At 41.9% G+C, this 25,916-nt stretch overlaps 4 protein-coding genes and 1 non-coding gene across 7 annotated transcripts; 4 read left to right on the forward strand and 1 right to left on the reverse strand.

The window, feature by feature from the left end:
- Positions 1 to 173: 173 nt before the first annotated feature.
- Positions 174 to 7,070, forward strand: LOC128425703 (ras-related protein rab7). Of its 2 annotated transcripts, none has more exons than XM_053412443.1 (6): positions 174 to 524; positions 2,201 to 2,263; positions 2,469 to 2,595; positions 3,475 to 3,693; positions 4,878 to 5,006; positions 5,566 to 7,070. In XM_053412443.1, the coding sequence occupies exons 2-6, from the start codon at positions 2,211 to 2,213 to the stop codon at positions 5,659 to 5,661; spliced, it is 624 nt and encodes a 207-aa protein (XP_053268418.1). In that variant the 5' UTR covers positions 174 to 524; positions 2,201 to 2,210; the 3' UTR covers positions 5,662 to 7,070. The 2 variants fall into 2 exon arrangements, with proteins under 2 accessions (XP_053268418.1, XP_053268427.1); XM_053412452.1 differs by having other exon boundaries at positions 176 to 338.
- On the reverse strand, positions 6,495 to 10,273 carry hmces (5-hydroxymethylcytosine binding, ES cell specific). 2 transcript variants are annotated; one of them, XM_053412423.1, is made up of 7 exons: positions 10,144 to 10,273; positions 9,810 to 10,017; positions 8,765 to 8,908; positions 8,438 to 8,665; positions 7,943 to 8,100; positions 7,542 to 7,734; positions 6,495 to 7,436 (listed from the first exon to the last, which is right to left on the reverse strand). In XM_053412423.1, the coding sequence occupies exons 2-7, from the start codon at positions 9,996 to 9,998 to the stop codon at positions 7,245 to 7,247; spliced, it is 1,104 nt and encodes a 367-aa protein (XP_053268398.1). In that variant the 5' UTR covers positions 9,999 to 10,017; positions 10,144 to 10,273; the 3' UTR covers positions 6,495 to 7,244. The 2 variants fall into 2 exon arrangements, with proteins under 2 accessions (XP_053268398.1, XP_053268406.1); XM_053412431.1 differs by having other exon boundaries at positions 9,810 to 9,999; positions 10,144 to 10,203.
- A 1,350-nt stretch (positions 10,274 to 11,623) lies between these two features.
- On the forward strand, positions 11,624 to 17,389 carry LOC128425643 (cytochrome b-c1 complex subunit 1, mitochondrial). The gene is made up of 13 exons (XM_053412360.1): positions 11,624 to 11,752; positions 13,161 to 13,301; positions 13,387 to 13,473; positions 13,992 to 14,121; positions 14,252 to 14,450; positions 14,698 to 14,777; positions 14,866 to 14,981; positions 15,292 to 15,435; positions 16,058 to 16,218; positions 16,306 to 16,391; positions 16,476 to 16,564; positions 16,689 to 16,764; positions 16,859 to 17,389. The coding sequence occupies exons 1-13, from the start codon at positions 11,690 to 11,692 to the stop codon at positions 16,921 to 16,923; spliced, it is 1,437 nt and encodes a 478-aa protein (XP_053268335.1). The 5' UTR covers positions 11,624 to 11,689; the 3' UTR covers positions 16,924 to 17,389.
- LOC128425813 (small nucleolar RNA SNORA26) lies at positions 15,563 to 15,681 on the forward strand. The gene has a single exon (XR_008333183.1). It is a non-coding gene; the product is annotated as a small nucleolar RNA SNORA26 (small nucleolar RNA).
- Positions 17,390 to 21,412: 4,023 nt separating the features above from the next.
- On the forward strand, positions 21,413 to 21,784 carry LOC128425728 (urocortin-3-like). The gene has a single exon (XM_053412491.1). It carries the CDS (start codon positions 21,413 to 21,415, stop codon positions 21,782 to 21,784), a length of 372 nt encoding a protein of 123 aa, XP_053268466.1.
- The last annotated feature ends 4,132 nt before the right edge of the window (positions 21,785 to 25,916 follow it).

Consider the following 25,916-nt stretch of genomic DNA (forward strand, 5'->3'; position numbering starts at 1 on the left):
TGTGCAGTACGAGTGTGCGTGTTTAAAGCGACATGCAGCAACAGTAAACCAGCTACAAACCAGTGAATGTGTGATCGGGGACACTGGTGCTCGTGTGACTTCTCCTGAGCGGCCAGGCGTGTCCTGCACGTGACGTCAGCGCTCACCGACACAGCTTGTTTTGGAGGAAGTGCACCGAGCTAGGCTAGCCGTTAGCTGCTAGCGCGTTCGCTGGACGGGGAAAAGCAAGCGTCAACGAGAGCCAGGGCGACGTAGACCGTCTCCACCAAATCTCCTCCACAGCACAAAGGGAGACGAGCGTCGGCAACGGCGGGCCTGATTTTGACGAGCAGAGTTAGGTGCGAGTGGAACTGTCCGAGATAATTTAGCTGTCGTCGCCGTAAACGTGTTGTTTTGTTCAAGGCAGACATTTGAAGCTGCTGTTAGCTAGCTAGCTAGCCTGCGCGTCAGCTAGCGCCCCATACCGCGGCAGAGGAAGAATCCAGCTTTGAGGTTGTTTTTTTCGCCACAGGAACATCGGCCAGGTTGGTTTGTGTTGATATTAGTTGTTGGTTTTACGTGACAAAATGTGTTATTTATATTGTTTCACCTTTGTTAAAACACCCTGGCCAGATACCTAAAGGTTAGCTTAAATCAGAAGTGTCACTGGATATGGTAATTGTTTGTAGTCGAGGTAATGAAAACGATTTTTGCCTGAAAATAACATGTGTACTTTCGATGTTAACCTTTCTCCAAGCAATCTAACTTTTTCCACCATTTGCTTTGCACCCAGTCTCCCATGCTAAACCCCTTGTCAGTGTTTTTGATGCCTTTATGGTCCTGAGGCTACATATCGAGGCAGGATTGTTTGCTGCTCTATTCAATGTAAATATTCCCAGTCGACAGATTGATTCCAGCTATGGGTTATTCCGTTATGTGTGATGAATCCCGCTAATGTACTCGCTGTGCTAATCATGGTTGCCAAGTCATGGTTCCGTTAGTCCTGTGTTTTAAACCATGTGATCAGTCCCTGACACAGTGTCATGGGGTGCAGATTATGAGAGCCGCACCGACAGCTCGTTGCCTCTTTTCCCTCATAATACGACTGACGTGGATTCAGACAGTGTCTTCTTGAGCACAAAAGAGGCTGTTAACGTTAAGTGATGGGTGGATAAGATGGTTTTTCGTGAATTCTCTCTCAGAGGTTTAACCTGATCATAGTTTTGTTTCAAAGCCCTTATGTAAATTAGTTTGGACTTTGGTCTTTTCAGCTCTATGAGCTTGTTTCTGATTACAAAGCACACTCAGCCAAATTAGAAATACTTATTGAAGTCTTGAGCCGGCAAAAATATGAGAGTGGTTGATCAGCTACTGATTTCCATGCTTCTGATCTACGTCATTAGTAAACCATTATGGATCTTGGATATTATGGAAATAGAGGGAAGTCGAATGGAGGAAGCAGATATAACATTAAAAGAGGAAGAGTTGAGGATAGCTGAGGCCTGATTTATGAGCATCCGTTCCTCCAAATTTAACAAATGGGATGTAATCGCCAAGATCTGTGTAGATAAAAAATTACAGTCTGACTCATCCCTGTGATTGCAGAGTGGAAATCACCATGATTGATTTACTATATAGACTAATTATTTACAAATCCACTTTCTAAGTCTCTGTGTGCTTGTCTGTTTCAATTTCTAACATATTATAATGTTCAGAATAACACATCTACAAACCTTGTAAGTTGGGAATGAAACAATGCATTTCTTCCCATTGAATGGTTTGTCAGAAACATTCATATCACAGAATCAATGTTTTCTAGTGAAACAAAGGCAAGCAGCTGAAGCAGATGTCAATTTAGCGCAGCAATCCTAGAACTCAATTGTCCAACATATAAAAAAAAAAAAGTTTTTTGTTTTAATAATTGTATGTTGTTCCTCATGGTACAGTGCAGTACATTATTTTATTTTTCTTTGTTTCTGAAGTGAAGGAAACTGCTGTAGCAGACGTTGCACTTGGTGTCTTTCCTAGAACATTTCTTTGGAGTGTATTTTGAGAAGCTCACAGACCCTATCATCTTTCAGTAAAAGCTGTTGGCTCGTATCAGGAGGGTCATCATTTTGACAAAGCTTTGTTCCTCCCCTATAGCAACTCCAGCGTATGTCTGCTTCTGTTAGGAGGTTTCTTCTTTTCCCCCTAAAACCTGTGTTGTTGTCGGTTACAGCTGTGGCACAATGACGTCAAGGAAGAAAGTTCTACTCAAAGTCATCATCCTGGGAGACTCCGGGTGAGTGGTATTGAACATTTGCCTTGACTCTAAATGAACAACAAATAGCCAACTCACTGTAAATATATAACATTCGTCAGGGTATTGAATCTGTGTGATTGTAAAACCCTTCATTTTGTGTGATTCATCAATCAATCATACTGGTACTGACACTTTCTGTTTCACTTGTTTCTGAACGTTGTCTTGTGATTTTTTTTCTCTCTAGAGTTGGAAAGACCTCATTGATGAACCAGTATGTGAATAAGAAGTTCAGTAACCAGTACAAAGCCACAATAGGAGCTGATTTCCTCACAAAAGAAGTCATGGTTGATGACAGACTTGTCACAATGCAGGTACTGAAGACATAGTTCCCTCAGGAATGTCGCACGGATATGGTGTCTTCTCACTGAAACGCTATTATTTAACAATCACAGAGTACGGTATAAGGCTTAAAAGGTTGTGATACTTAAAAGAATGCTAATTCACATTGCTCATAACAGTTATTGCTTTGTAGGAGTTTTTATGGTTTATCAATCAGAAAATGTGTTATTTCTTTTAGTTTTCTATAAAAGTGGTCTATTCAAAGATTCAACTTAAAGCCTCAAATGTACTGGATACAACTAGTGGGTCACACTCTTTTGTATTTGTTATTGAAAACAAGTCTCAGGCCTTATCTTTAGATGCATAATTTAACAACTCCAGTCATCTTGCAATCACAGATGTATTTACATAAAACTGAGGTATGGAGGTTAGGCTGTTAATGAATGGACATCCATACTTTACTCTTGTAAACTAAACACTGGCTGAGTGGAGTCAAAGTCAGATTCAGAGTTAGGCATATCTCATTTAAGAGATTGGTCATTGGTCTCTATACTTTGGCTTACAAATACATTTACATTTTACGCAGGAAGTGGTGGTAAAACTGAGTCAATTTTTTATTTATTCTTGCAAACAGCACCATTACCAGTGATGTCAGATAAAAAAATTATTTTTAATACTGCAGACAACCAAACGCAATCAATAGTAAATAAACTTCTACTCCACATGCTTTTACTTTTGCTGGTATAAACAAAGGTAATGAGGCAGATCTGGTTAAAGTGAACTATTTTAACACCAAACGTCAAAGAGATAATCTCTTTCAGTGATCAGATTATTTTGTGCATGTAAATATTGTATGTTTTCCTGGTTACTCACCTTTTTCCACTCTGTGTCTCTCGCTGTTTGCATCTTAGATCTGGGACACAGCAGGTCAGGAGAGGTTCCAGTCCTTAGGTGTTGCGTTCTACCGTGGAGCCGACTGCTGCGTCCTGGTGTTTGACGTGACGGCACCCAACACCTTCAAGACCCTTGACAGCTGGAGGGACGAGTTCTTGATTCAGGCCAGCCCTCGAGACCCTGAGAACTTCCCCTTTGTGGTGCTGGGCAACAAGATTGACTTGGAGAACAGACAGGTGGGTCCAGATCACCAGGTTTACATCTATTGACAACATTTGTTTTTTCAAGGAAATGTTTAGTTGACGTTGGCAACACTCTAGAGCAGTGGTCGCCAACCCATCGATCGCGATCTACCAGGTCGATCTTGCAGTCTTCACTGTCGATCCCCCAACGCTTTGGATTCGCTGGCTCTCGTCCTGCCGCAGATCAGCTGTGTGTCGGTTGTCTGCTTTTCACACGCGATGTGTGTCCGCTACTGGCGGTAGAGTTGCAGGTTTATCTACTGCATTTCCTTCAAGTACAAGTTGGTTTTTGTACTAAACTAAATGCCAGGACTCTACTGTATGAAGATGCTCATCTTTGGGTCTGTCAACAACAATCAAAGACCCGTTGGAACAAATGAGTGGATTCAGAAAGTGAAACAATGGAGTGCTTTTACTTTGAAATGGGTTCGGAAAGTGTTGTAAATACATTGTGTCATAAACAGATAAACCTTGGGGTTCACATTAGAATAAACTGAGAAAATGATCTTTCAGCTTAGTTATAATGTTTATCTGATGAATTTGTGTCACAATCTAATGGTTGCAACACTCGCTCTATGCCTTTTCAAAATAAAAGCTCTCCAGCCCGTCTGTTGATGAAATCCATTCCCTTTTTTTTTTTATTATGACATATTTGCAGGAGTGGAAGATGCCCGCCTTCATACTGTGTAGTACTCGTATTTATTAGAGTACAAGGGACTTCTTTCATACAAGGCAATAATCATTTTTGTGGCTGTATTCAAATCAAAACCTAAATGTAAAAACATCGGCTGCAGTAGCAGCTACTCTTCAGAACATGACGTTGAACTGAGAAGCTACATATTGTGCATTGTAAATATGAATTAGTATGAATTTTAATAATGTGCATTGAATAGAAAAAAGTTGCACTATCGCCCTTTGTGTATATTTATTTCTTGTACATTCAGCCTTTAACAGAAATTGCAAAAAATTATAAATATGACCCCCTAATTGTTTTTTCTGGAAGATATCGGAGTGTCAGATCTCAGCTAAAGTTTGGATCTAAAAAGTGATCTTGGGCCTCGAAAGGGTTGGTCACCACTGCTCCAGAATCATGGGACATAACTACAAATGCTCAGATAAAAGAGTCAATCTCATCTGTCTCGTGATTCTGTTGTAACGTCTGCTCTTTTGTGTTTCAGGTAACAACCAAGAGGGCACAAGCTTGGTGTCAGAGCAAGAACAACATCCCATATTTCGAAACCAGCGCCAAGGAGGCAATCAATGTGGAACAGGCCTTCCAGACTATTGCACGCAACGCTCTTAAACAGGTAAGAGGAGGCCAGCAGGAAATTCTAAGCTGTGTCCCAATTCAGGGGCCGCTTCCTTCAGGGGACAAGGTCTACGTGGCCCATGAAGGAGGCGGTCTTTGTGGGCCGGGTACTGCAAAGGTTAAACCAAAATGAAACAGTATAGTCCACGAAGGCTTTCCGTGTTGGCCCTTATTTTTGCTGCTTATTATCAGAGCTAAAGTGGGACACGACGTAAAAGTTTAAATACCCCTTAATTTTCAATTTATGTTGAGTTGAAGCTTGATACTCAAGCGATGGATGTCTAATAGCTTGCTGACACGGTTACTTATTTTGAAATACCGTTCATTACTGAAGCGTATTTGTCAGCCACATTCGAAGGAGCATTCGAAGTAGGACCGCCTACTCACGTCTTCAATTACAATCTCTGAAGGATGCGGCCCCTGAATTAAGACACAGCTCTAGTAGGCAGTATGACCAAGTCAATCATGTTGAGATATAACATTTGTCATAATTTGTTTCCATGGGAGCTGGGGGATGCTGAGACAGACACTCACTCACACATACTGTCTGATTTCAGGAAACCGAGGTTGAGCTGTACAACGAGTTCCCAGAGCCAATCAAGCTGGACAGGAACGAGCGAGCCAAGCCGTCGGCAGAGACCTGCAGCTGCTGAGGACTCTGAGGATCATCTGGGGTCGTCGGGGGGTCGTCATTGCCCTCACCACCCTGTCTTGCCTTGTCTATATATCCCTTTTCCCATGACCCACTGTGTTAATCCTTATTGCCCGACATACAAGCAGCATCCCACTCATAGAGTATACTACACACAAACATGCTGCACTCACCTCCTTATGTATACAAATCACACATTTTTTATAAAGTACAAGTCTCCTAGCCCAAAGAACACATTAAGGAAACATCATGGCATTTACTTGTTGATGCGTAATACTTTGCAGTATACACTTTTGTCATAGCGGTGGTGGTTCGGGCTAGTCTCATTTCAGTTCCATGTATATCGCTGCTTTCACACCCATTTTTGGTTCTAATTGCTTTTATTTGAATACTTAAAGTGGTAGATTGAAGCATTATCTCTGAACATGTTTGTGTTTGAGTTAGGTTGGACAAATTCATTTTTATTTTATTTTTTAACCCTCTCCGGCAGTTGTGGTTGTTTTCCTACATTCACAGCCCAGCACTGCTGCATGAATAGACATGCCCCTCCCCCTTTTTCATTTTACTTGTTTGTGTTGTGGCTTAAATTCCTTTCAAACTCAAAAACACAGGACACCATGTTTTCACTGTACATCATGTGGGCTTGTTAACTAAACTGGTACATGAAGAGGGAGTGAGTAGTGACGCAGTGAAGGATCAGTGAGGGACAAAGGGCATGTGTGGATCACGTTGATATGCTGCCTGCTGGTTCTCGTTAAGTGGCAAAGAATTGAAAATATAATTCAATGAAAAATCCATCAGATGTGTGTGTACAGATACCTTTTTTCCAAACAGTAACTGAAGACTTGTTCATTCATCTCATGTTGAAGCCACAATACATGCAGTTGTAGCTCAGGCTGAGGACATCCTGTATATCCAGAATCCTTGGTGTAAAGTGCTGTCACTAACATATTGCTGTTCCTCTATTGGAGAAAATGAAGGTTTGTCTTTTATTGAGTTCTTGGTACAACATTTGATATGAATCAAATCAAGACAGTAGGTCATTGTACCTGACAGTCCTGGAGGGGAGAGTTTTCTCAAGTATAAATATCACTCATAACCGAGTACTATTAGCTAGAACGTTTCTTTTTACTGTCAACTATTGCAAGACTTTGTATATTTGCAAACCTCCAGATCATGGTTGGGTGAAGGCTGAAAAGGTTGTGTTGTAAATCTCCATATCCGACTTGCTCGTGTTGGCAAACAGTTAAAGTGCTTGACATCTCTTAACCAATCTATTGGTGTTAAAACTTTGAAATGCATTCTAGATTACATACAACTTTGAATAGAATGAAAACATGATTGAAGCATCTACATTGTTTCAATGTCTTTGCGTTTCAAGTAATAAGGGTAATAAAAATCTTGAATAAAGTACTATGTTTATTTCTGACAATGAAATATTGAATATTAGTCACATCTGTGAAGCATATATTTATTACATAAAAGATATTTACTAGCATAAGCAAAAACCTTAATGTTTCTAATGCCTTTAAAACCAGTAAAGTAGAATCAATGAGACCTAAACGGTAATCAAATGTGCAGTTTTCAATCCTTGGTTCTCTGTTTCTTATTGGCTCCCTGAAGCCACTGCTGAAGTCCTCCAGTCGACTTCTGCTGAGTCTCTGTCTTTCTTTCTTGCTGCTCATTCTCACGAGTGTCTGACTCCTTCCTCTTAGTGGTTGAGCTGCTTTTCAACCAGCTCATCATCCTCTGACTGCTGGCTGTGGGTTTGGGCTCCTATGGGTCAAAGGTCAGATTTATCATATGAAACCACTCTACCGGGAAACAAAATATTGCTAGATTTGTCAAAATTGAGTTAAAAAAATGAGGGTAATCTAATACCTTTTTACTGCTAGGATCCACAGGCTGAAGGCACTCTGGAGAGTTGTTGCGCGAGTTGTTGACGAGCGACGAGACGGGATGAAAAGTCAGAATGTTTTTAGACTGGAGCAGTTTCAGGGCATCAAGAGGCTTCACCTCCCCAAAGTTGAGCCATCTTCTCACTTCCTCCTCGCCATTCAGGATAGCTGGCATCCTAAAACCCAAGCATACAGTATGCTACAGTTTCACACGGGAAAAATTAAACTAGAATGGTACTCAGTTAACACATACCTCCACCGAGGCTAACAAGTCCCCTTAAATTATATTAAGCTGCACCAAATTCCACACACATAGATATCAGTCCTCTCAGCATGCCTCGTTTTTTTTTCATACGAGTGTATTTGCAAATTTACTGTTCTTACCTATCATGGATGCTCTGCAGGTTTGGGGAAGCATTCACAGTGATCACACTGTAAGTATAAAGGGGTTCTCCACCACCTGGAGGTGTCCAGCAGTCAAACAGTCCAGCCATAGTCAGCAACTTCCAGCCTGTCCATTCACATGGTGCTTCCTCCCCTCCCTGCCACACAACGCAGAGAACAAACAGGCAGAGTCACATTAAAGGTTTAAATGGTTCAAGTTTGCATATTAAAATTTGGAGACAGGCTTTTTTTGTTTTACTACTTTCCAGTCCAAGGTCATATACTTAAATTAAACCAAACCAGGCTTTGGTTGGAAATCTCTGTGCTAAGGGAACACCTGGTGGACACATGCACATTTTTGCCTCAGCTCCTCTCTCAAACAGGAAATATTAAGCCACTCTTAATTTCCGCCATAGCTGTATTCTCTCTACTTTTGCTCTGAATGAAAGCCAATTTTTACGGCGCTTATACTGCTGAAGAAAACCCAGTGCGAACCTCCGTGGAGTCAAGGCAGGGCCCGTCTGCAGAGCGTGCCGTCTCTGAATTCTCCTCACTGCGAGCCGAGGTCGGAAGGTCATCCTGATCTTCTGCTTTCTCCTGAGTGGATCCTGCCGGAGTCTGAGGGAAGTAGATGAAGAATGGCTGCTTGTTTTTCACCTCCCGCCTCCACTCATAAAACCCATCAGCCAGGATGACGCAGCGCTGTCCTTTATTCAGGGGGTACTTTGGAGAGAAAGGGGAGTGATCAGCGTCCTGAAGCCCACGAAGCATGTAGATAACAGGGGAGTAGCTGACCACTGAAGTGTCTCTGACCCTACACACCTTGTAAGATTTCTTCTCCAGTATGTTCTCACTGCGGCAGTTGTTGGTGCTGTACTGCATTTTGCTCGGATCTTTCTCCTTGAACCAGGCAGGTACGAGACCCCAGCGCATGGAGGCCAACACACACTCATCCACAGGAGCATCCTGAGGACGCACAAAAGGCATGGACACAACAACATGAGCATCTATGGAAGTGCATACTACCATTCTGAGGCAGAACAGTGACCCTGTTTACATAGAAAACTACATTCAAGGAATTGACATTCTAAACAAGACATTTCCATTTTGATGTTTATACAAGTGGCTTACAGAATATTTGATTCATGAGAGCAAGTCTGTGGATAGACTGGTAAGGGGCTGTTGAGAAGATTTCAGGTTTCTCTCTGGTTCATCTACATAGACTGGTGTGTCAGAAAGACCACCAACATAATGGCTGACCCCTCCCACCTCCTCTTTGTACACATGCCATATAAAGAGGCTCCAGAAACACTTTTAATGTCCACTGACTGCCTGCTAGATTTAGAACGCTGCTCTTTTTATCTTTCTTTTGGTTACGTGGCTATGAGTTACTGTATCTGATGTTTATAAATGTGACCTGCGCCCTGACATGTGGAGTTCAGTGTTTCACTCCCATGTTAGGCTGTAACATGTGTTATGAGATTGACAATTAAAGCTGAATCTGACACTGGATCATATCGTAACATGTAAACAGGAGTATTTATGGTTCATTCTATAAGTACCTCATGTAAAAATCATAATCAAAATAACATCTTATTCAGGATATGGTCCACAAACGGAATATTGCTCTCCATGTAAACATAGTGAGTGATGCATATGTTTATGACTGTATCAGATGTGTGTTTATGATTTATGAGGCTAATTATTTTATCTCCCAGGTTATACTGCACATTGTTTATTTCCTTATTGGAGGTTAATATTATAAACATTAAAACTAGCATCAATTCAGATGACTTTACAGGTTGATAACATCCATTAGCCTCCTCTCCTCATCTAGCAAAGATCAAGTGATGAATCCAGCTCTTACCTTGTCAAAATGCCTCTGGGACAGCAGGACGGGGCTCATGGTCGTGGGGCTCTTGTTGTAGGAGGGCCGGTACTTATCCGCATCTCCATCCCTCCAGCGGGGCTGTCTGCGCTGCCCGCCCCGGGTCCTGTAGGAGCAGGCTCGGCTCACCTCGTCTGGAGCCAGAGTGCACGCGGTTCTTCCACACATCCTGACGGCAGAAGCGAAACTTTAAAAACACCAGAGAAGACAAGCTCGGTTAGTATTCTACAGAGTTAGCATGCTAGCTTAAAACTCATGTCAGTGCTCTGAACCGTTCTTCTTCGCTGGCTGCAAATGCAACGTTTAGGTGTACCTGTTGTTGAGTGTAGCGGTGTAGTTGTGCTGTTGTGTTTTCAGATGTCGTCTCAGGAACTTGTCCGGACACACAACTCGTCACGGTCGCCCCTCCCGCGGTTTTCTGCACACCGGCCCCTATCCTTCTTCTGATTGGCTCATCGTGTGATATTCTCACTTCAACCAATCAGCACTCTTCACAGCAAAACCCTGACCAACCCACAATAAACTATCACTAAAGGAGAGCGAGTACCAGCCAATCAGGGGCCGGCAGTCACATGCCTCTCCTTCTTCCGGTCACAAATATCCCAAATACAGACAAATAAACATCTTTTCCCACAACATCAATTCTTCTGTATTAGGTGGGCATCTTGGTCCGCGCCAGTAAAAGCAACACCACATTGACCACACAGTTCAGTGACAAACAGTAGAGTTAGGTGCAAAGGGCTTCTTTGGCAGCATACTCATATATTCGTGAAATAACATGATGAACTTCTCAAGGAATAATTCTGAAGGAAAATGCTTCTCCCTCAGCTATTTGAAAAACTGTTTGAATGAATTAATGTTGTTGGAAAATTGCAAACGGAGCCTTTGTTGAAACCTGCTGCTGAGTGGCCCATTTATAAACTGAGATATAAATATACGACTCTGCCTTTGCATTTATAGGTTTGTCTTATAGATCGTGAAAGCTGAATGAATCATGAGGTCACACTTAGGACACGTGGCCGAATGTATGAGCTCCCAAGCCATTTGTTGAAGTTTCATGACTCTGCTCTTTTTGGCTGCAGGCTTAAGATGACTGGTCATCAGGTTTAGTTACAGTCTCTGTAATTAGCATAATGTGTCTGCCTAATAACATACACCAAGGAGATTACGTTATCATCTATTTGTTTATTTTTTGTTTGTCTGATAGTTAGCAAGATTATGCAAACACTACCAGACGGACTACCACGAAACGTGTTGGTCTGGGTTCAGGGTAAACCCACACCCAAGAACCCATTGAATTTTGGTCCATATCCTTCTAGAAAGTTTTATTTTTCTCCTTGTTAAACATTCCCAGTCCAGTTTCTCTGTTCATCTGCAGTGCCCTGGTCGTTTTTGTTTGTAGTTTTTTAACTCTACTTGGACTGACTGCCTGTCCACTCTACCTGCCAATAAATTGTTCTGGTGGACCTTTTTATACCGTGTCTGCGTTCTGCATTTTGTGTCCTTAAATCAGCTCCACCTCAAAAGGGCAAGGGCTACCTGTTCTAACCCAGAGAGATGGAAGACAGCCAAGGCCCTTGTGTAAAAAGCCATCAAGGTACTGGGACAGTGTCACATGTTCATTGAAAATAGGTTTGTAGATGATTTATAAGCTGTACACATAATGTAGTTTTTTTCATTGCAGTTTTTTTTAATTGACTCCATCCAAACTCTATTTAAAACTTTTGAAAAACGTCATAGTGCTCAACCACCACATAATGAACAGCTGGTGGCGGTAGTGTGCGCCTGTAGAGGTTGTGAACATTTTCACCGGACTGAGAACAAGAGTCTCCCCCTGTCTTCTGTAACCGTATAGAGAAATGGCGGCGTCCCTGTGCCAAGTCGGCAACACCGTGGGTCGAGCCCTCGCCAAAGCCCGCAGTGTGAGTACTGAATCAAAGTAGAACCAGAAGATGGATTCATAATGTGACTTGTCTGTGTGTACTGCTCTCCTTTTTCGGCACCGCGTTTGTTAACCGGCTAACTGAGCCCTTAGCTGCACAGAGGCGGAGAGGTGTTAGCTAACCGGTTAGCATTAGTTAGCCGCTAGTGTACACAAGGTCACCTGGCACAGGAGCCAGAACCTGTGGTTACAACCACTTCATACGTTACATGTACTTTGTATGTGTGTTATTACGATCAGCGTTTCGTCGTAGTTTCACTCGCATCTGTCCGTTCACAAGGTCAGTAGCTGTCAGCTTGTCACTTGTCCTCAGTTGCCCCTCACACAAGCTTCCGGGCTAACAGCGTTAGCACGGTGACTTTGGAAGGAGAACACGGTCGATCTTTGATTGTTGAAGCACTTATCAGCAAGGGGAATCATGACATGAAAGCTTTACTTTTACACTGAGCATCTACTGTGAAGAAATCACTTTAATATACTGCAACAGGGCGGATCAGTGCCTGCTATTTAGTGCTCATCGAGCATTTTATCGATCGAGTATCATTTTAAAGTGCTGAACTATCCTCTTATATGTCACGATATAAATTTATTTTTGTTAACAAACTAACTCAAATTATCAATTTGAATACATAAATGAATAACAGGCAAAATCTGAAACGGCCATATTGAATAACCACATAATATGATAGGGTTAGGGTTAGTGATGTGATGGGCTCCTCCGGACCAGGTAGGGTTACTGATTCTCCCTCATCTGTTTTACAAGTTGATGGCCTGATCCAAGATAAAAGAGAGCTGCTACCCTGAGCTGTCCTTCTGCTTTTGGAGTCTCCCTTTTCTTGGCATTATGCTGCAAATTTTGTAAATGAGATAGATCAATGTTGTGCATAATTATCAAGAGTGACTTACATAATCTCTATAAAGCTGACAACACAGTACTCACAATTTTTATACTGTTTTCTGACAGAGTTGAAGCTTGTGAGCGCCGCGGAGCATGTCTGGGCGAAAATTCTCACAATAACTCAAATAAATGCCCCGTCAGATATCAAAACACATTTTGGGGGAATTGATGGCAGAGAGAGTAATTTTTATTCTTAAATATCGATGAATGAAGAAAAAATTGGGCTCCAGCAGAAGGGCAGTTTTCTCATCCAGGGCAAAAGGGCCAGCCGCGTGTGCGTGCGTTCGGCTTCTGTCAGTGTCAGCCTCAACTTTGGATTCCGTCCTGTTCAAAATGTTTATTCTCTGCTTTGAATGAGAATGGATTAACAAGAGACTTTAATCCTTTAGATTTTTTTAGTACAAGATTTCAGTTATGGATTCTCCCATGTTTTATTTGAACAGAATTTGTAAATGACTCTTGTTTCTTCTCTGCGCCCCTACCCTTGCAGCCCCTACTGCTGTCTCTCAGGCGTGGTCAGGCCTCGGTCAGCTACGCTCAGAGCCTGGTGGGAGCCCCTGAAACCCAGCTCACCGCTCTCGACAATGGTTTGAGGGTCGCGTCTGAGGAGACTGGACATGCCACATGCACTGTAAGACACAATACAGGATCTATTCCCAACAATCTAATGGTTTGTTATATGAGAGCTGTAGATGAACATGTCTCTTCTGTCACAGGTTGGTCTATGGATCAGCACTGGCAGTCGCTATGAGAACGAGAAAAACAATGGAGCAGGCTTCTTCCTGGAGCACATGGCTTTCAAGGTGGTTATTGGTCGACTTTTTTCGCATAGAGACTCATGATAAACTATGTCTTAGACTGATGAATTTGCAACTTTGATCAGCCAAATATAAAGGAAAATGTGCTTCAACAGGCTTTATTGTCATCAGGGGGCAGTTGCAGGCCACTTTGGAAACTGAGTGTCTTTATCAGCAGATGTAGAGACTTAAGACCCTTTTATTGATGCTTTTAAAAAAAAGGACCAAGTGAACTTAATTGGCAATATGTCTGAATTAAAATACTGTATATTTGAGCAAAGAGTAGGAAAGAAGCGGAGAGATAAAGAGCCGACACTGTCTGACATTAGGCAAAATGAAACTGATGTGATGACAGAAATATATATCAATACATCAATCTAAGTTTTAATCAGGTCTATAGCTTCTTTCTACTGAAAGTGTAAAGTTTTACAGCTGTTCCACACAGTTTAACTACATCCTAGGTTTTGACCTTGGCTTGCTGACCGTGTACATGTTAAGCAAATGTTCCTCACCTCTCTCCCCAGGGAACAAAGAACTACCCTCAGGCTGCCCTGGAGCAGCAGGTGGAGTCAATGGGTGGTCACCTGAGCGCCTACACATCTCGGGAGCACACTGCATACTACATGAAGACCCTGTCCAAAGACCTGCCCAAAGGTGACTTGATTTACAATAAACTGATTATTCTTGAGATTTCATAATAATTCAGTTTATGAACTGGTAAAATTCAAGCTATTCTTGTTTGGAAGAAGAAGACATTAATACACATGGTTACTGTGTTTCCCAGCTGTGGAGTTGCTGTCGGAGGTGGTGCAGAGCTGCTCGCTGAATGAGGCAGAGATAGAGCAGCAGAGGGGCGTGGTGCTGCGTGAGCTTGAGGAAGTGGAGGGCAACGGGCAGGAAGTTTGTCTGGACATGCTGCATGCCACAGCCTTCCAGGGCACTCCTCTGGGACACACCGTGCTGGGACCTTCCAGCAATGCCAGGTAGGAACAACTGCATGTCATGTATTTTATCATTAGACACCATCTCAGGGCAACGCTGAACTTATTCCCTCAAAAGCCCTTTGCTGTTAAAACAGAGCAGTGTTCTAATGATGCCAATAATGGGTTCAGGAGTAGAACAGCAACAACCACAATACTGTGGTATTTCTCATCACTTTATTCCATGAAATATTCAATTCCTCACCTTTTTGTGTAAATTTATAACGATGCTCTTTTTAAATTCTTCCAGGACTCTGAACCGCCAGGACCTTGTCGATTACATCAGCAGTCACTACAAGGCTCCTCGCATGGTGCTGGCTGCTGCTGGAGGTAACAGCATCCTCCTGACACTGTCTGGAGATTCTCTGGTAGCCAGCGATCCTTTGAATGACTTGGCGTTCATCCGATTCCTTTGCAGGTGTGAACCATGATGAGCTGGTCAGTTTGGCCAAGTCTCACTTCAGCGGAGTTTCCTTTGAGTACGAGGAAGACGCCATCCCTGTGCTGTCGCCCTGCAGATTTACAGGCAGTGAGGTGAGATGTGTTCATTGTTTTATTTTGATAGTATTTTATTGATTATTCTTTGTCAGCTTTGTTACATGGTGACTTATCCTCGTGTTGTTTCCGGTATTATATTTCCTAATTATAATTCTGATATAGCAATGCAAGCTCTACAAAAGAGACTTGCATCCCTAACGCAATGTAGCACATACTTCCATTTTAAAGTTATGTGCTGTCTTACTTGTTATGCTTTTCCATCAAAAATAGAGCCTGGGCAGTGTTAGTCTATTTACTGTCTCTGTCATTTGTGTTGCTAATGTGTGCCTCTCCCATCTCTCCTCAGATCCGTGTGCGTGACGATGCTTTGCCTCTGGCACACATTGCCATCGCTGTGGAGGGAGCCAGTGCTGCCAGCCCAGACATCGTGCCTCTCATGGTGGCCAACTCCATCATCGGCAGCTTTGACCTCACCTATGGTGGTGGAAAGGTTGGTGTAAAATCTTCTTCGTACAGGCTTGTTTCTTGATGCGGCTCAGAAAATGAAAACAGTGAGGAAATCGGTAACCTCCTGAACTAAATTCATCCTCTTGGTTCAGCACTGTCCCCTCTTAGCTTTGCCCACTCGAGGTTGAAGTGTCTTGAGTGGCCATGATAGAGGGGTAGATCACAGTTCTCTCGAAAACCTGGGTCAGGGGTTTCACCCCTGCCTCTGGACCTGTCGGGAGGAACAAGACCTAAAAAATATTGCAGCAACTGACAATCTAGTTTCATGATGGAGCACCCTTCCTTGGGTAAAATAGAAGCTCTAAATGTTGTGTAGTTTGTTTCAGTTATTCAGATATGAAATGCATTTTATACACATACATTTTGTATGTGGAGTGGAAGCTGCTACCCTAGGTTTAAATACAGAGAAGAGGACTTTAACAGACAAGGAAGATGGAACACAAAACTTAATGTTTTTTAAAGTCACAAACATACAACCTACATTCAAAGCATTTCAGCCAAACACTGCATGTGTTTTTGACCTTCTCCATGTCCATTGTCTTGTTGTATAATCCCACTTTAAGAACAATAGAATATAAGCATCTATTTCTCCCTCTCCTGTGCAGCATCTGAGCAGCCGCCTGGCTCGCCTGGCGGTGGAGGATAATATCTGTCACAGCTTCCAGGCCTTTCACTCCTCCTACAGCGACACCGGCCTGCTGGGCATTCACTTTGTCACTGATAGACACAACATCGAGGACATGATGCACTGGTCCCAGAACGCCTGGTCAGTAATAACACCAGGACCGACACACCCGCTCGGGACACCATAACTGTAGTTCGTCTTATTTCCACCTCTCTCTGCTCCGTGCAGGATGAACCTGTGCACCACGGTGACAGAGAGTGATGTAGCCAGAGGCAAGAACGCTCTGAAGGCCAGCCTGGTTGGACAGCTCAATGGTATGTACTGCATCTGCCTTACATTTACACACACACAAATAAACTCATCGGTGTCACAAATCAACATATGTGTTTGTCTTTTAGGAACAACTCCAATCTGTGATGACATCGGCAGACACGTCCTGAACTACGGCCGGCGTATTCCTCTGGCTGAGTGGGACGCTCGCATCGATGTGAGTTTATACTTTGAAGTAGATGGTTCAACAGTTGTTCAGTCCTTTAAAGCAGAAGGTGTTCTTTTGTTGTTGTCCGTCTCTAGAATACTTGTTTTCACCTCCTTCTCATCTCTCCTTTCAGGCCGTGACCCCCAGGATGGTTCGTGACGTCTGCTCTAAATACATCTACGACAAGTGTCCTGCTGTGGCAGCAGTCGGTGGGTTTACCTGGGAGTTTGTCCCTTTTACAGTAAAACTAGAGGCCGGACTCTGATGATTTTCTATAATCTGCTACTCTTGTCTCTTTTCCAGGCCCCGTAGAGCAGCTGCCTGACTACAACAGAGTGCGCAGTGCCATGTACTGGCTCAGGTTTTAAGACGTGTTGTCTTGTTGCTCTGTGTGTCCCACGTTGGAAACTCCACCTCCTCCCAAACCTCATCTCGCTTTCGTCCCGTCATCGCTGCGAGAGTCATCACCTGAGGATTGTCCACCCTCTGCTCGGCAGCACAGGCAGCCATCCATCCTCTCTCTTCCCCCCTTCCTTATTATCCTGCCCATTGATCACTCGTAGTCAGCCATGAGGATGGCAGCCAGCTTGCAAACGGTAGACATTGGTTACCTCTTGATTTTACTGCACAGCTCCTTGTCACCTGCTTCTGACTTGCAGAGTGGAGGGGGGAGAGGGTGGACTTGCATATGATATAATCTACTGGACACATTACAGTCGGTAATACATACAGCTTGGAGTATATTTATAATTTCTGTAAAATTTGTTTCTGTCCTCTTGTACATAACAGAAGCCCTCATTCCAACAAAAATAAAAAAATACTGTAAAACACGGATCTATTGTATGTTGTCTCTTTCATATGTACGGTTGCATGTGGTGTTGTTGCTTTTTTAAAGTATCCACACAACCTATATGTCAAATTTATAGACTATCACTGAAATTTTTTGTTTTATAGTCACCAATCATCCATTCATTATCCCGTGGCAGCCAGTGAGGAGGTAACCCATCCTTCATCAGGATTTTTGTAAATCAACAGCATTGCTGCTCCTGGGCCTTGTCTTTTTTTTTTCATTTTAACTTCTATTTCTTGCACTTCAATACAAAGTATACAGGAATGCTGAGCACATCAGTGTTCAATATATTCTTCCTTTTATTCTTGATTTTTCTGTCTCGAGTATTTTTCTTAATTTTCTTCTTATTTGGTTCTTTTTTCGCTCTCTGTATTCAAGTTAAATGGGTGTCTGCTTGTGTGCTCTGTTCTAAGTAGCGCCTATTTATGACATTAATGCTATTTATTAGTGTAAAATATACACTTAAACAACTAAAACGTTTGGATTTCAACATAACATTTGGAAGGTAAAACAACAGACTCTCAATCTAACATCAAAATGAAATGAAAATAACACTGATGTAAAAGATCGCATGCAAGTGCCAGTCCCCTACATCCTTTTTTAGGGAAAATTTAGAGAGTCATGGTGGAGGAGTTTAGGAGGAGTAGCCAAACACAAACAAACAAACCACTGCACTGATTCTGATTGCCTGGATGCATAGTCAATCATACTAGATAATTATTATTATAATAATTATAAATAGTTGTGGCTGCAGGCTCCCGAAACAAGAACCCTTATTATTTTATTCAAACCTATTTTCAAATCTGGAATCCACCTCAGTTTCAGTTGGCCAATAGATTCTGGAACAGCGTAACCTACATGTTATGTTTCATGGTGTTTTTTTCTGTATAATGACAACATATTCAGAATGTACATGTAAAAAAACACAGTTGGGTTGATGTGACTGACTGAGGTACTTCATGATGCATATGTTTACTGTATACAGAGTTTTTATTATCAGGCGGCTTGAGTGATTAAAGCTGGACCTGCTTTGATATGTTGAATCATGGAGATGACATCAGCTCACATTCATGTGCAGTCCTGCGTCACGCCGTTACTGCGATGATAGCACTACTGGTACGACCCAGGACATCTTGTTTGCTGCTGGATGACATCTGTGTGACCCGTGTTTGTTTATCTGAGGGTAACTGAGACGACTCGTAATCCTGAGGACCCCCCGGGGCCAGCTATCGTAATCAGCCTGGACTCATAATATTCATGTCATTACTCAGATGAGGATAAATCCCATGATGGGCCGGATTGGAGGTGAATCAGGGAACGAGCTAGGCCATGTCTCGGTGAGTGTCCCTCCTGAGCCTGACAGCCTCTTCCTCCTTGTTGCTCTCCAGAGGGCATTCTCTCAGTCTGTCCTCCCATCACCGCCTTCCTCTCCTCCTCCTGTTCTGTAAAGTTCTGTAAATAGAACATATAATCGTAAAATAGGTTCCTCCAAGTGGCAACTATCCACAGAGTCCACGGTTTGTATTCAACATGTCATAGATTGCAGGGAGACATGGCCGTGATGGTCGTCGTGCACAAGGTCAGATGGGAAAAGTTGACATTGTTAAATTGTGCCTATACTGATTTATTGATGATGTGATATTAGATCTTCAATCAAATCAATCATTTCAAAAACCAAGGGATCAATTTTCTCTTGCTTTTATCCTTCGGGACACTCTTGCCTCAGAGATCTCTGATTAATGACACCACAGTTAGTGGCCGCTGCTCCAAAATGCATGCACCCTGTGAGAAGTGAATCATGTAGTTGTGTTGTTATGTAGCACTTCTTTTTCTAAAGTTTGTGACGTAGGATGTTTGTCTTAGGTCCTGATGTTTTGCCTGAGGACTGACGACTTAATGATAAATGTTCTGTTTGTTTGGGAGCATGCAGTCTCAGTAAAGGAAACAGTGTGTGCATGAGATTCATTTAGCTCTGCAGTATCACATTTTCACCCAGCTCAATGAGATTGTGATACAAAAAAGTAACCCACACCATGACTCTCTGTCTGTGGTGTTTCATCTGCACTGACGATGAGAAGGATTGTTTTCCTTCACTGAGCTTAGTATTTGTTCATGGACACTGATGAAGAAAGCAGCGGACATCAGGTGGTCACAGAAATTGTCCAGTGACTAAATCCCTCTTTGTCTTTGCTGCTGTGACTCACTCTTGTAACTGCATCATAACCTGACTGTTATATCACGCATCAGTCATTCTGTTAACTGTACAGAGCTCAAGCACTTATGTGCTGCTCTTTCTCATCCAGAGAAAATCACTGTGCACATTCACACAAAGTGAAATCTAAAATAACTCGGATAGAAACAACACACACACACACACATTGGATACAGTATAATGAGATTTTTGTCTCGTAAATGTTTAAAATGCTGTATACACTAAAAAGTGAATAAATCGTACATATTGACACCAACAGAAAGACACAATAAAGTATACACACATAGGCACAAATCACGTAGAGAAAAAAACCCAAAAGATAGAGGAGCTAGAGTTCATGACTTTAGATTTCTCTTTTAATAATTCGTCCCAAACTTCACATAGTAGGCCTAATCCTCAGCCTAACATCTAAGATAATGGGACATTGTGACAATATCCACAGCTACAGTGACACCGCAGCACTGGTTTAAAACTGCTCTGCATGTCTAACACACACACACTAACCACACTACTTTAGAATTAAAAAAGGAGATTATGATTTATGACCTGACCATGGTTACATCTTGCCGAACCCTAACACTCAATGTTTTCCTTGAAACATGTTTTCAACTTAAAATTTATTGATTTACTTTAACTGGACTTGTTTTTTGTCCTGATAAGGAAGACAAGTCCCCATAATGGGACTGAGTAAACATATTTAGGTCCCCCCAACTAATCACTTGACCAACCTGTCTGTGTGAATGACGACACACAGACTCATCACCAGAATGTGGGATGTGTTAATCAGATGCACATTGTATTTCAGTGTTTGCTGGTACTTAAGTTTTGTCGGAGGTGGTAGGTTACACTTGGACTTTGAAAGCGCCCTGAGGCAGCGATCCAATTCATTACAAACTACTGTGATTGTCATTGTGTTATTTATAGAAAGAGAAAGACGCAATAAGTGTGGAGGAAATGAGATGAAATGAGGGGAGGGCGATGGGGTGCAGAGATGTAACAGATAAAGAGCAGAGAGAGGCAGTGTCACCACGAAGTGCTCATGTGGGTGAGGACCAAGTCGTGGACGAGCAGCCAGGAGTCCAGTTCAACATCTGACAGCGTGCTGCACGGGTCACCTCTCCAGCAGCTCACCAAGGAGAAGAGACAGAAGATCCAGCATCAGGACATCAGAGCTCTGCTTCAGTCCAGAGGCGGGACGAGGACCAACATTTCACAGTGGTGACACTGAGTGAGTACAGACTGGGATTGGGATATTCTTTAGACAGAGGTTCAGCTGCACATCAAGCAGAAAACAATGCATGATGTATTAAAGAGTTAGATGACTTATGTGACAAGTGGCTGAAAATTATGTATTTAAATTTGTTTTTTCTTGATACATTTAAAACTTATTTAAATGTTTTTGTGCAAAAACAAACTTTAATGTACAATGGACCAGCCGCTGCACAGTGGACACTAGTTTATCTCTGTTACAGGTTGAAGGGATCGAAGTGTAAATGTTGGTTGGATATTACTGATGAATGCCATTATATCACTTTTATATTATTTTGCTGCGGTGTTGCACAAATCCAATATTTAAAACCTTGTTGTTTATCACCTAATCCTCATTTATGGCTAAAGTGAGTTTTGATTTGAAGTCAATAAGGAATCATAATTTTTTGTTGTTGTCATATTACTATAAATGAGGATATTCCTGATGCATGCCATCTCTGAGTGAGCCCCCCCAGTGCAACGATTGTGTAACTCTTTACTGCATGATCGACGTGTGCCTCTTCTCTCCCAGCAGACAGCTTGGACCATGAGGAGCGTGCGTGTGTGTCTGTGCCTGGCTCTGCTGCTGCCCTGGTGCGTCCAGAGCCAGAGGAGCGCTCTCTCCAAGCTGGATGAAGACACGCAGAGGGACGTGCTGGCCGTGGACATCCTCAACCGCAGCGGCGTGCTGAACTCGCTGCTGCGGTCCGAGCATCACATGGTGCTGAGGCGAGCACGAGCCCCGCGCCCGGCCTCCCAGGTGCCCAAGAGAGCCCAGCAGGGGTCCCGCTTCGCCCTGTCCCTCGACGTCCCCACCAGCATCCTCAGCGTCCTCATAGACCTGGCCAAGAACCAGGACATGAGGACCAAGGCTGCGGCCAATGCAGAACTCATGGCACGAATAGGCAGGAGGAAATGAGGAGCCCCTGCGTGGGAGAGGTGTTGATGGAGGAATTCTCACCCTGCAGCACGTTGAGGCTCAGACACCTGGTTAGAAACAAAGTTAGTTCAGGTGATACCAAGCATCACGGTCAGTATCTGTCCTTTAGAGCTTAGATCTGCTTTACTTTTATACTCCTATTCAATTCTTTACTATCTCAGCTCATTATAAAAACCCTCCATGGACTGACTCTGGAAATAATGATAACTAGAAAGGAGGATGTAAAACAAAGTCACACAAGAGGAATCTGCAAACAGTGTCACACAATACAACATGAAGCTGGTCTTTTGTCTCAGAGATCATTCAGCCGTGGGTCGCACAGTGTGATCAGCTTCTGAAATCTGCTTCTTGTGTCTGCATGTGTACAAAGAAAAGGTTGTTCAATTAAATCCAATGTGATGATCAGTATTGGTTCTTCTCAAGTCTAAATTCATTTCACCGTGCACCCTTAGTGTAATTACAAGCATCAGCAACCCCATAAAGCACAGATGAATGGGTCTGAGCCAAATGAGCCTGCGTCAGCCACAGTGGGGCCTGATGTGTGATAATGGGACAAAGGGCTACACAGGATATTGACCTCTGAGGGAGCAACAGACCCTTTCCCATAAACCTTTGTTCACGTAACACTTGATAAATTTGGCAAACGAGGCGCAGCCATTTTAGGTTTGATGCGTTATCCGCTCAGCGTTGGACTCGTATCGGTGGCATGATTCATCTGTGCTCCTGCAGCGAGCATGACATGTGCAGCAGCAAATAAACGGCTCATCTGATTTACATTGGAGTGTGTTCTGTCTTCCACTGGTCATGACGTTGACGTAATCCAGGCATCGCTCCGAGCTGTTGTGGCTTTCATGAGTCAACCGTGTGCAAATAGAACAGATAATGGAGATAATGAGAAAACATAGAGGATAATATTATTATTATTATTATTATGATTGGATTACAATATATAACTCATTAAGACCACTTAAAATGATCCTGCAAATATTCAGTTTCATTGTTATCACAGCTGACATCAAGGTTTTTAATATTTTCTATTCAAAGAAGTCATAAAGGGTTTTCTCAGGCCTCTGACTCAGTTTATGTAATTAGTATATTCCCTGAGAGGCCACAATCTTTAATTAGTCTTTTCAGATGAGAGTTTCACACATCGGCCTGTTTTGTGCTATTGCTGCTAATAACAAAGAAAATAACTCGCGGCACAAAGTAAGTTCTGAACTTAAGAGCAAGTTCTTACTAAACGTGAGACCATTTATTAGAATATATTACATTGCTATAATTTGTATAAGTTGACAATAATAATATTGATATCAAAATACTTTTAACAAATTATAGAATATATTACATTGCTATAATTTGTATAAGTTGACAATAATAATATTGATATCAAAATACTTTTAACAAATTCATACAGTTCATAACACTTTAATGCACTATGTCCCAATATCCTGTGTTAAAGTCTGTGCATCAATAAGACAATTAACTCCAGTACAAAGGAAAGTCCTGCATTACAAATCCTACTTGCACAACAATAATGAAATTACATTTAATTTAAGTATAAAAAACAAAAGTGTGTGCTCTCTGACTGATTTATCACCATACATGTATGATATTTATGGTTGTGAATTCTTAGCACTGATGCCACAGTGTATAAGCAGCTTTTTTCTGCTGTCCTTGGTCGAGGTAGATGTAATTACATTAGCAATAGTTTAGTTCCTTTCATACTTCTTTTCGGTGGCTCCCAATCGAGAGTTCAGGCCCCACCAACAAGATACACCTGGATGGTCCTGATGAGGACTTTCGGGTTTGGAAAGAAGAGGACATTTTTCGTGCGTTTTCCTCCAGTCTTTACTTTTTTTGTGCTACATTAGCTCATTTGACTTCTTTAGGTTTCAAACAGGAAGTCAGTCATCAAACATAATACTTCTTACAGTTTGCAAAAATACACAATTTAGAAAGGTTGGACACCACAAGTTTAATTTAATTTTTCTTAACGGTGCATTATATATGTGCTTCTGAATGTAGACATTTTCATTTTTAAAAGTAACTCTTACTGTAGTTGAGGAAAGAATATGGAAACATTAAAGTACAAGATTGTCCTTTAAAGTACTTGAGTAATTGTATTTAATCAGCTTCCATCTCTTCACACCAGGAGTGTGTTTGTATTAACCTGGTGCTGAAACTTATCATTCTGCAAAGGATAACTACTTTTAAATGACCTTTCTTTTACTGAAGTATTTCTCTATGGTGTCATTTGTACTGGAATTCAGAATCCTTCTTTCACCATTGTACGAAGCAGTGAAAAGAAGTAGACATGAAGTCTGAACGGATGCACTTCCTCTTGTTTCCACATGATGTCCTCATTGTCTTTCTTCAATTTACATGTCTTTACAGTTTTTCTCAGTTGTTAACACACAAAAAGCGAAAATTCGGCACAATTTGCACAACCTTCACTTCATGTACCAATCGCTCAACCCAATTTGGCACTACTTCACACTCCCTTATCTACATTAGACTCTGACTTTCCTTCTTTACACTCTGATGTCAATTACACATCACCTTGTTGTCAAAACACTACACACAATGTTCAGTTGTCGCACACACTTCTCAAGTAAAATCTCAAAGCATCAACCTACAACACACAAATACTCAAATCTCTAAACATTCAGGTCTGTTGAGCAATTTCACCTCATTTACACAGCCGAACAGGAGACTGAAATTGTAGATATGGTTCGTGAGAACAACTCTATCACACTCAGACAAATAAAAACTAGGATCCCGGCTGACCATGCTAATGCAGATAAGTCTAATGCAGATAAGGGAGTGTGAAGTAGTGCCAAATTGGGTCGAGCGATTGGTACATGAAGTAAAGGTTGTGCAAATTGTGCCGAATTTTCGCTTTTTGTGTGTTAACAACTGAGAAAAACTGTAATTTTTGTGAAGGGGGGGGGGGGTGAGCAGGCCGCTTTACAGTACTGTACTGTTCTCTGTGTGTACCAAAATAAACCTTTTTATTGTGCATATTCTTGTGCTGTTTTATGTTTGACTATGGAAAAAGTAGGCCTACACTGAGACATTTTACAAAACGAGAAATGGCTCATTCTCGAGAGTCATTGTCATTCATATGGTGTGTTCCATTTTGATGATTGTGTTTTCAATTTTGCACTTCAGTGTGCTGTAAATGCTCGGTAGTGTGCAAGCAAATGCTTAGATGTGTGTACTCAATGAATGGTATGTGTGTGTCATTTGAAAATATGGCTGTGTGTACCAAATGAAAACACGAGTTCCATTTTGTGAACAGTTAAGAGATTTGATGGCAAAGAGTCATCTTGCAAAGGGAGTGTCAGGTTTAGCATTTTGTGTGTGAGGTTTTCAGTTGTCTGTGTGCAGTTTTGAGAAAGCTGTTATTGTTTTGAAAAAACGTGTGTTAATAATTGTGAAAAACTGTAACTGTGGCTTCTGTTTTATTAGCTGAACCCTCTTGACAAACACGTCTCCACAGGGTAACCATTAATTATAATATCATATACTCACTTACACACTGAATAGACTGTGTTCAAACAGAGAGAGAGAGAGAGAGAGAGAGAGAGAGAGAGAGAGAGAGAGAGAGAGAGAGAGAGAGAGAGAGAGAGAGAGAGAAGTGGATAATCAATTAGGTGGTGAGACCTTTCAGTACAGAGACACAGAGGAAAAGTAAGTCTCAGTGTTTTACTGATTCTCTCCTCATTTATCACAATGGATTTATAAAAAAACGCATTTATCATGTTTTATTGTGTCAAATATGAAACAAGATGGAGAATGTGTACAAAAACCAGCGATATTCTGTCAGTACAGAGTGAAGATTTGGTGGTACGTCTTTATTTGTCATGAAGGGGAACTTCTTCTGCTAGGTTCTGCATAAGACCTCCTCCTTCTTAAGAAGGGTTTAATCCCCTTCCCCTCAAATCTACCTCGAACTGTAATTTCATTCCAATAGGTTTTTGGTTGTTATATGAATTTCTCATAACTGCTGGTTAAAAGTGACAAGTTGAAGAGATACAGTTATTTTCAATCAAAACCCATACTGATGATGTATTTAATCATCCTATATGGTCTTTATGTATTTTATTAT

The sequence above is a fragment of the Pleuronectes platessa genome, chromosome 2 (assembly GCF_947347685.1).
Source record: "Pleuronectes platessa chromosome 2, fPlePla1.1, whole genome shotgun sequence".
Classification (NCBI taxonomy): domain Eukaryota; kingdom Metazoa; phylum Chordata; class Actinopteri; order Pleuronectiformes; family Pleuronectidae; genus Pleuronectes; species Pleuronectes platessa.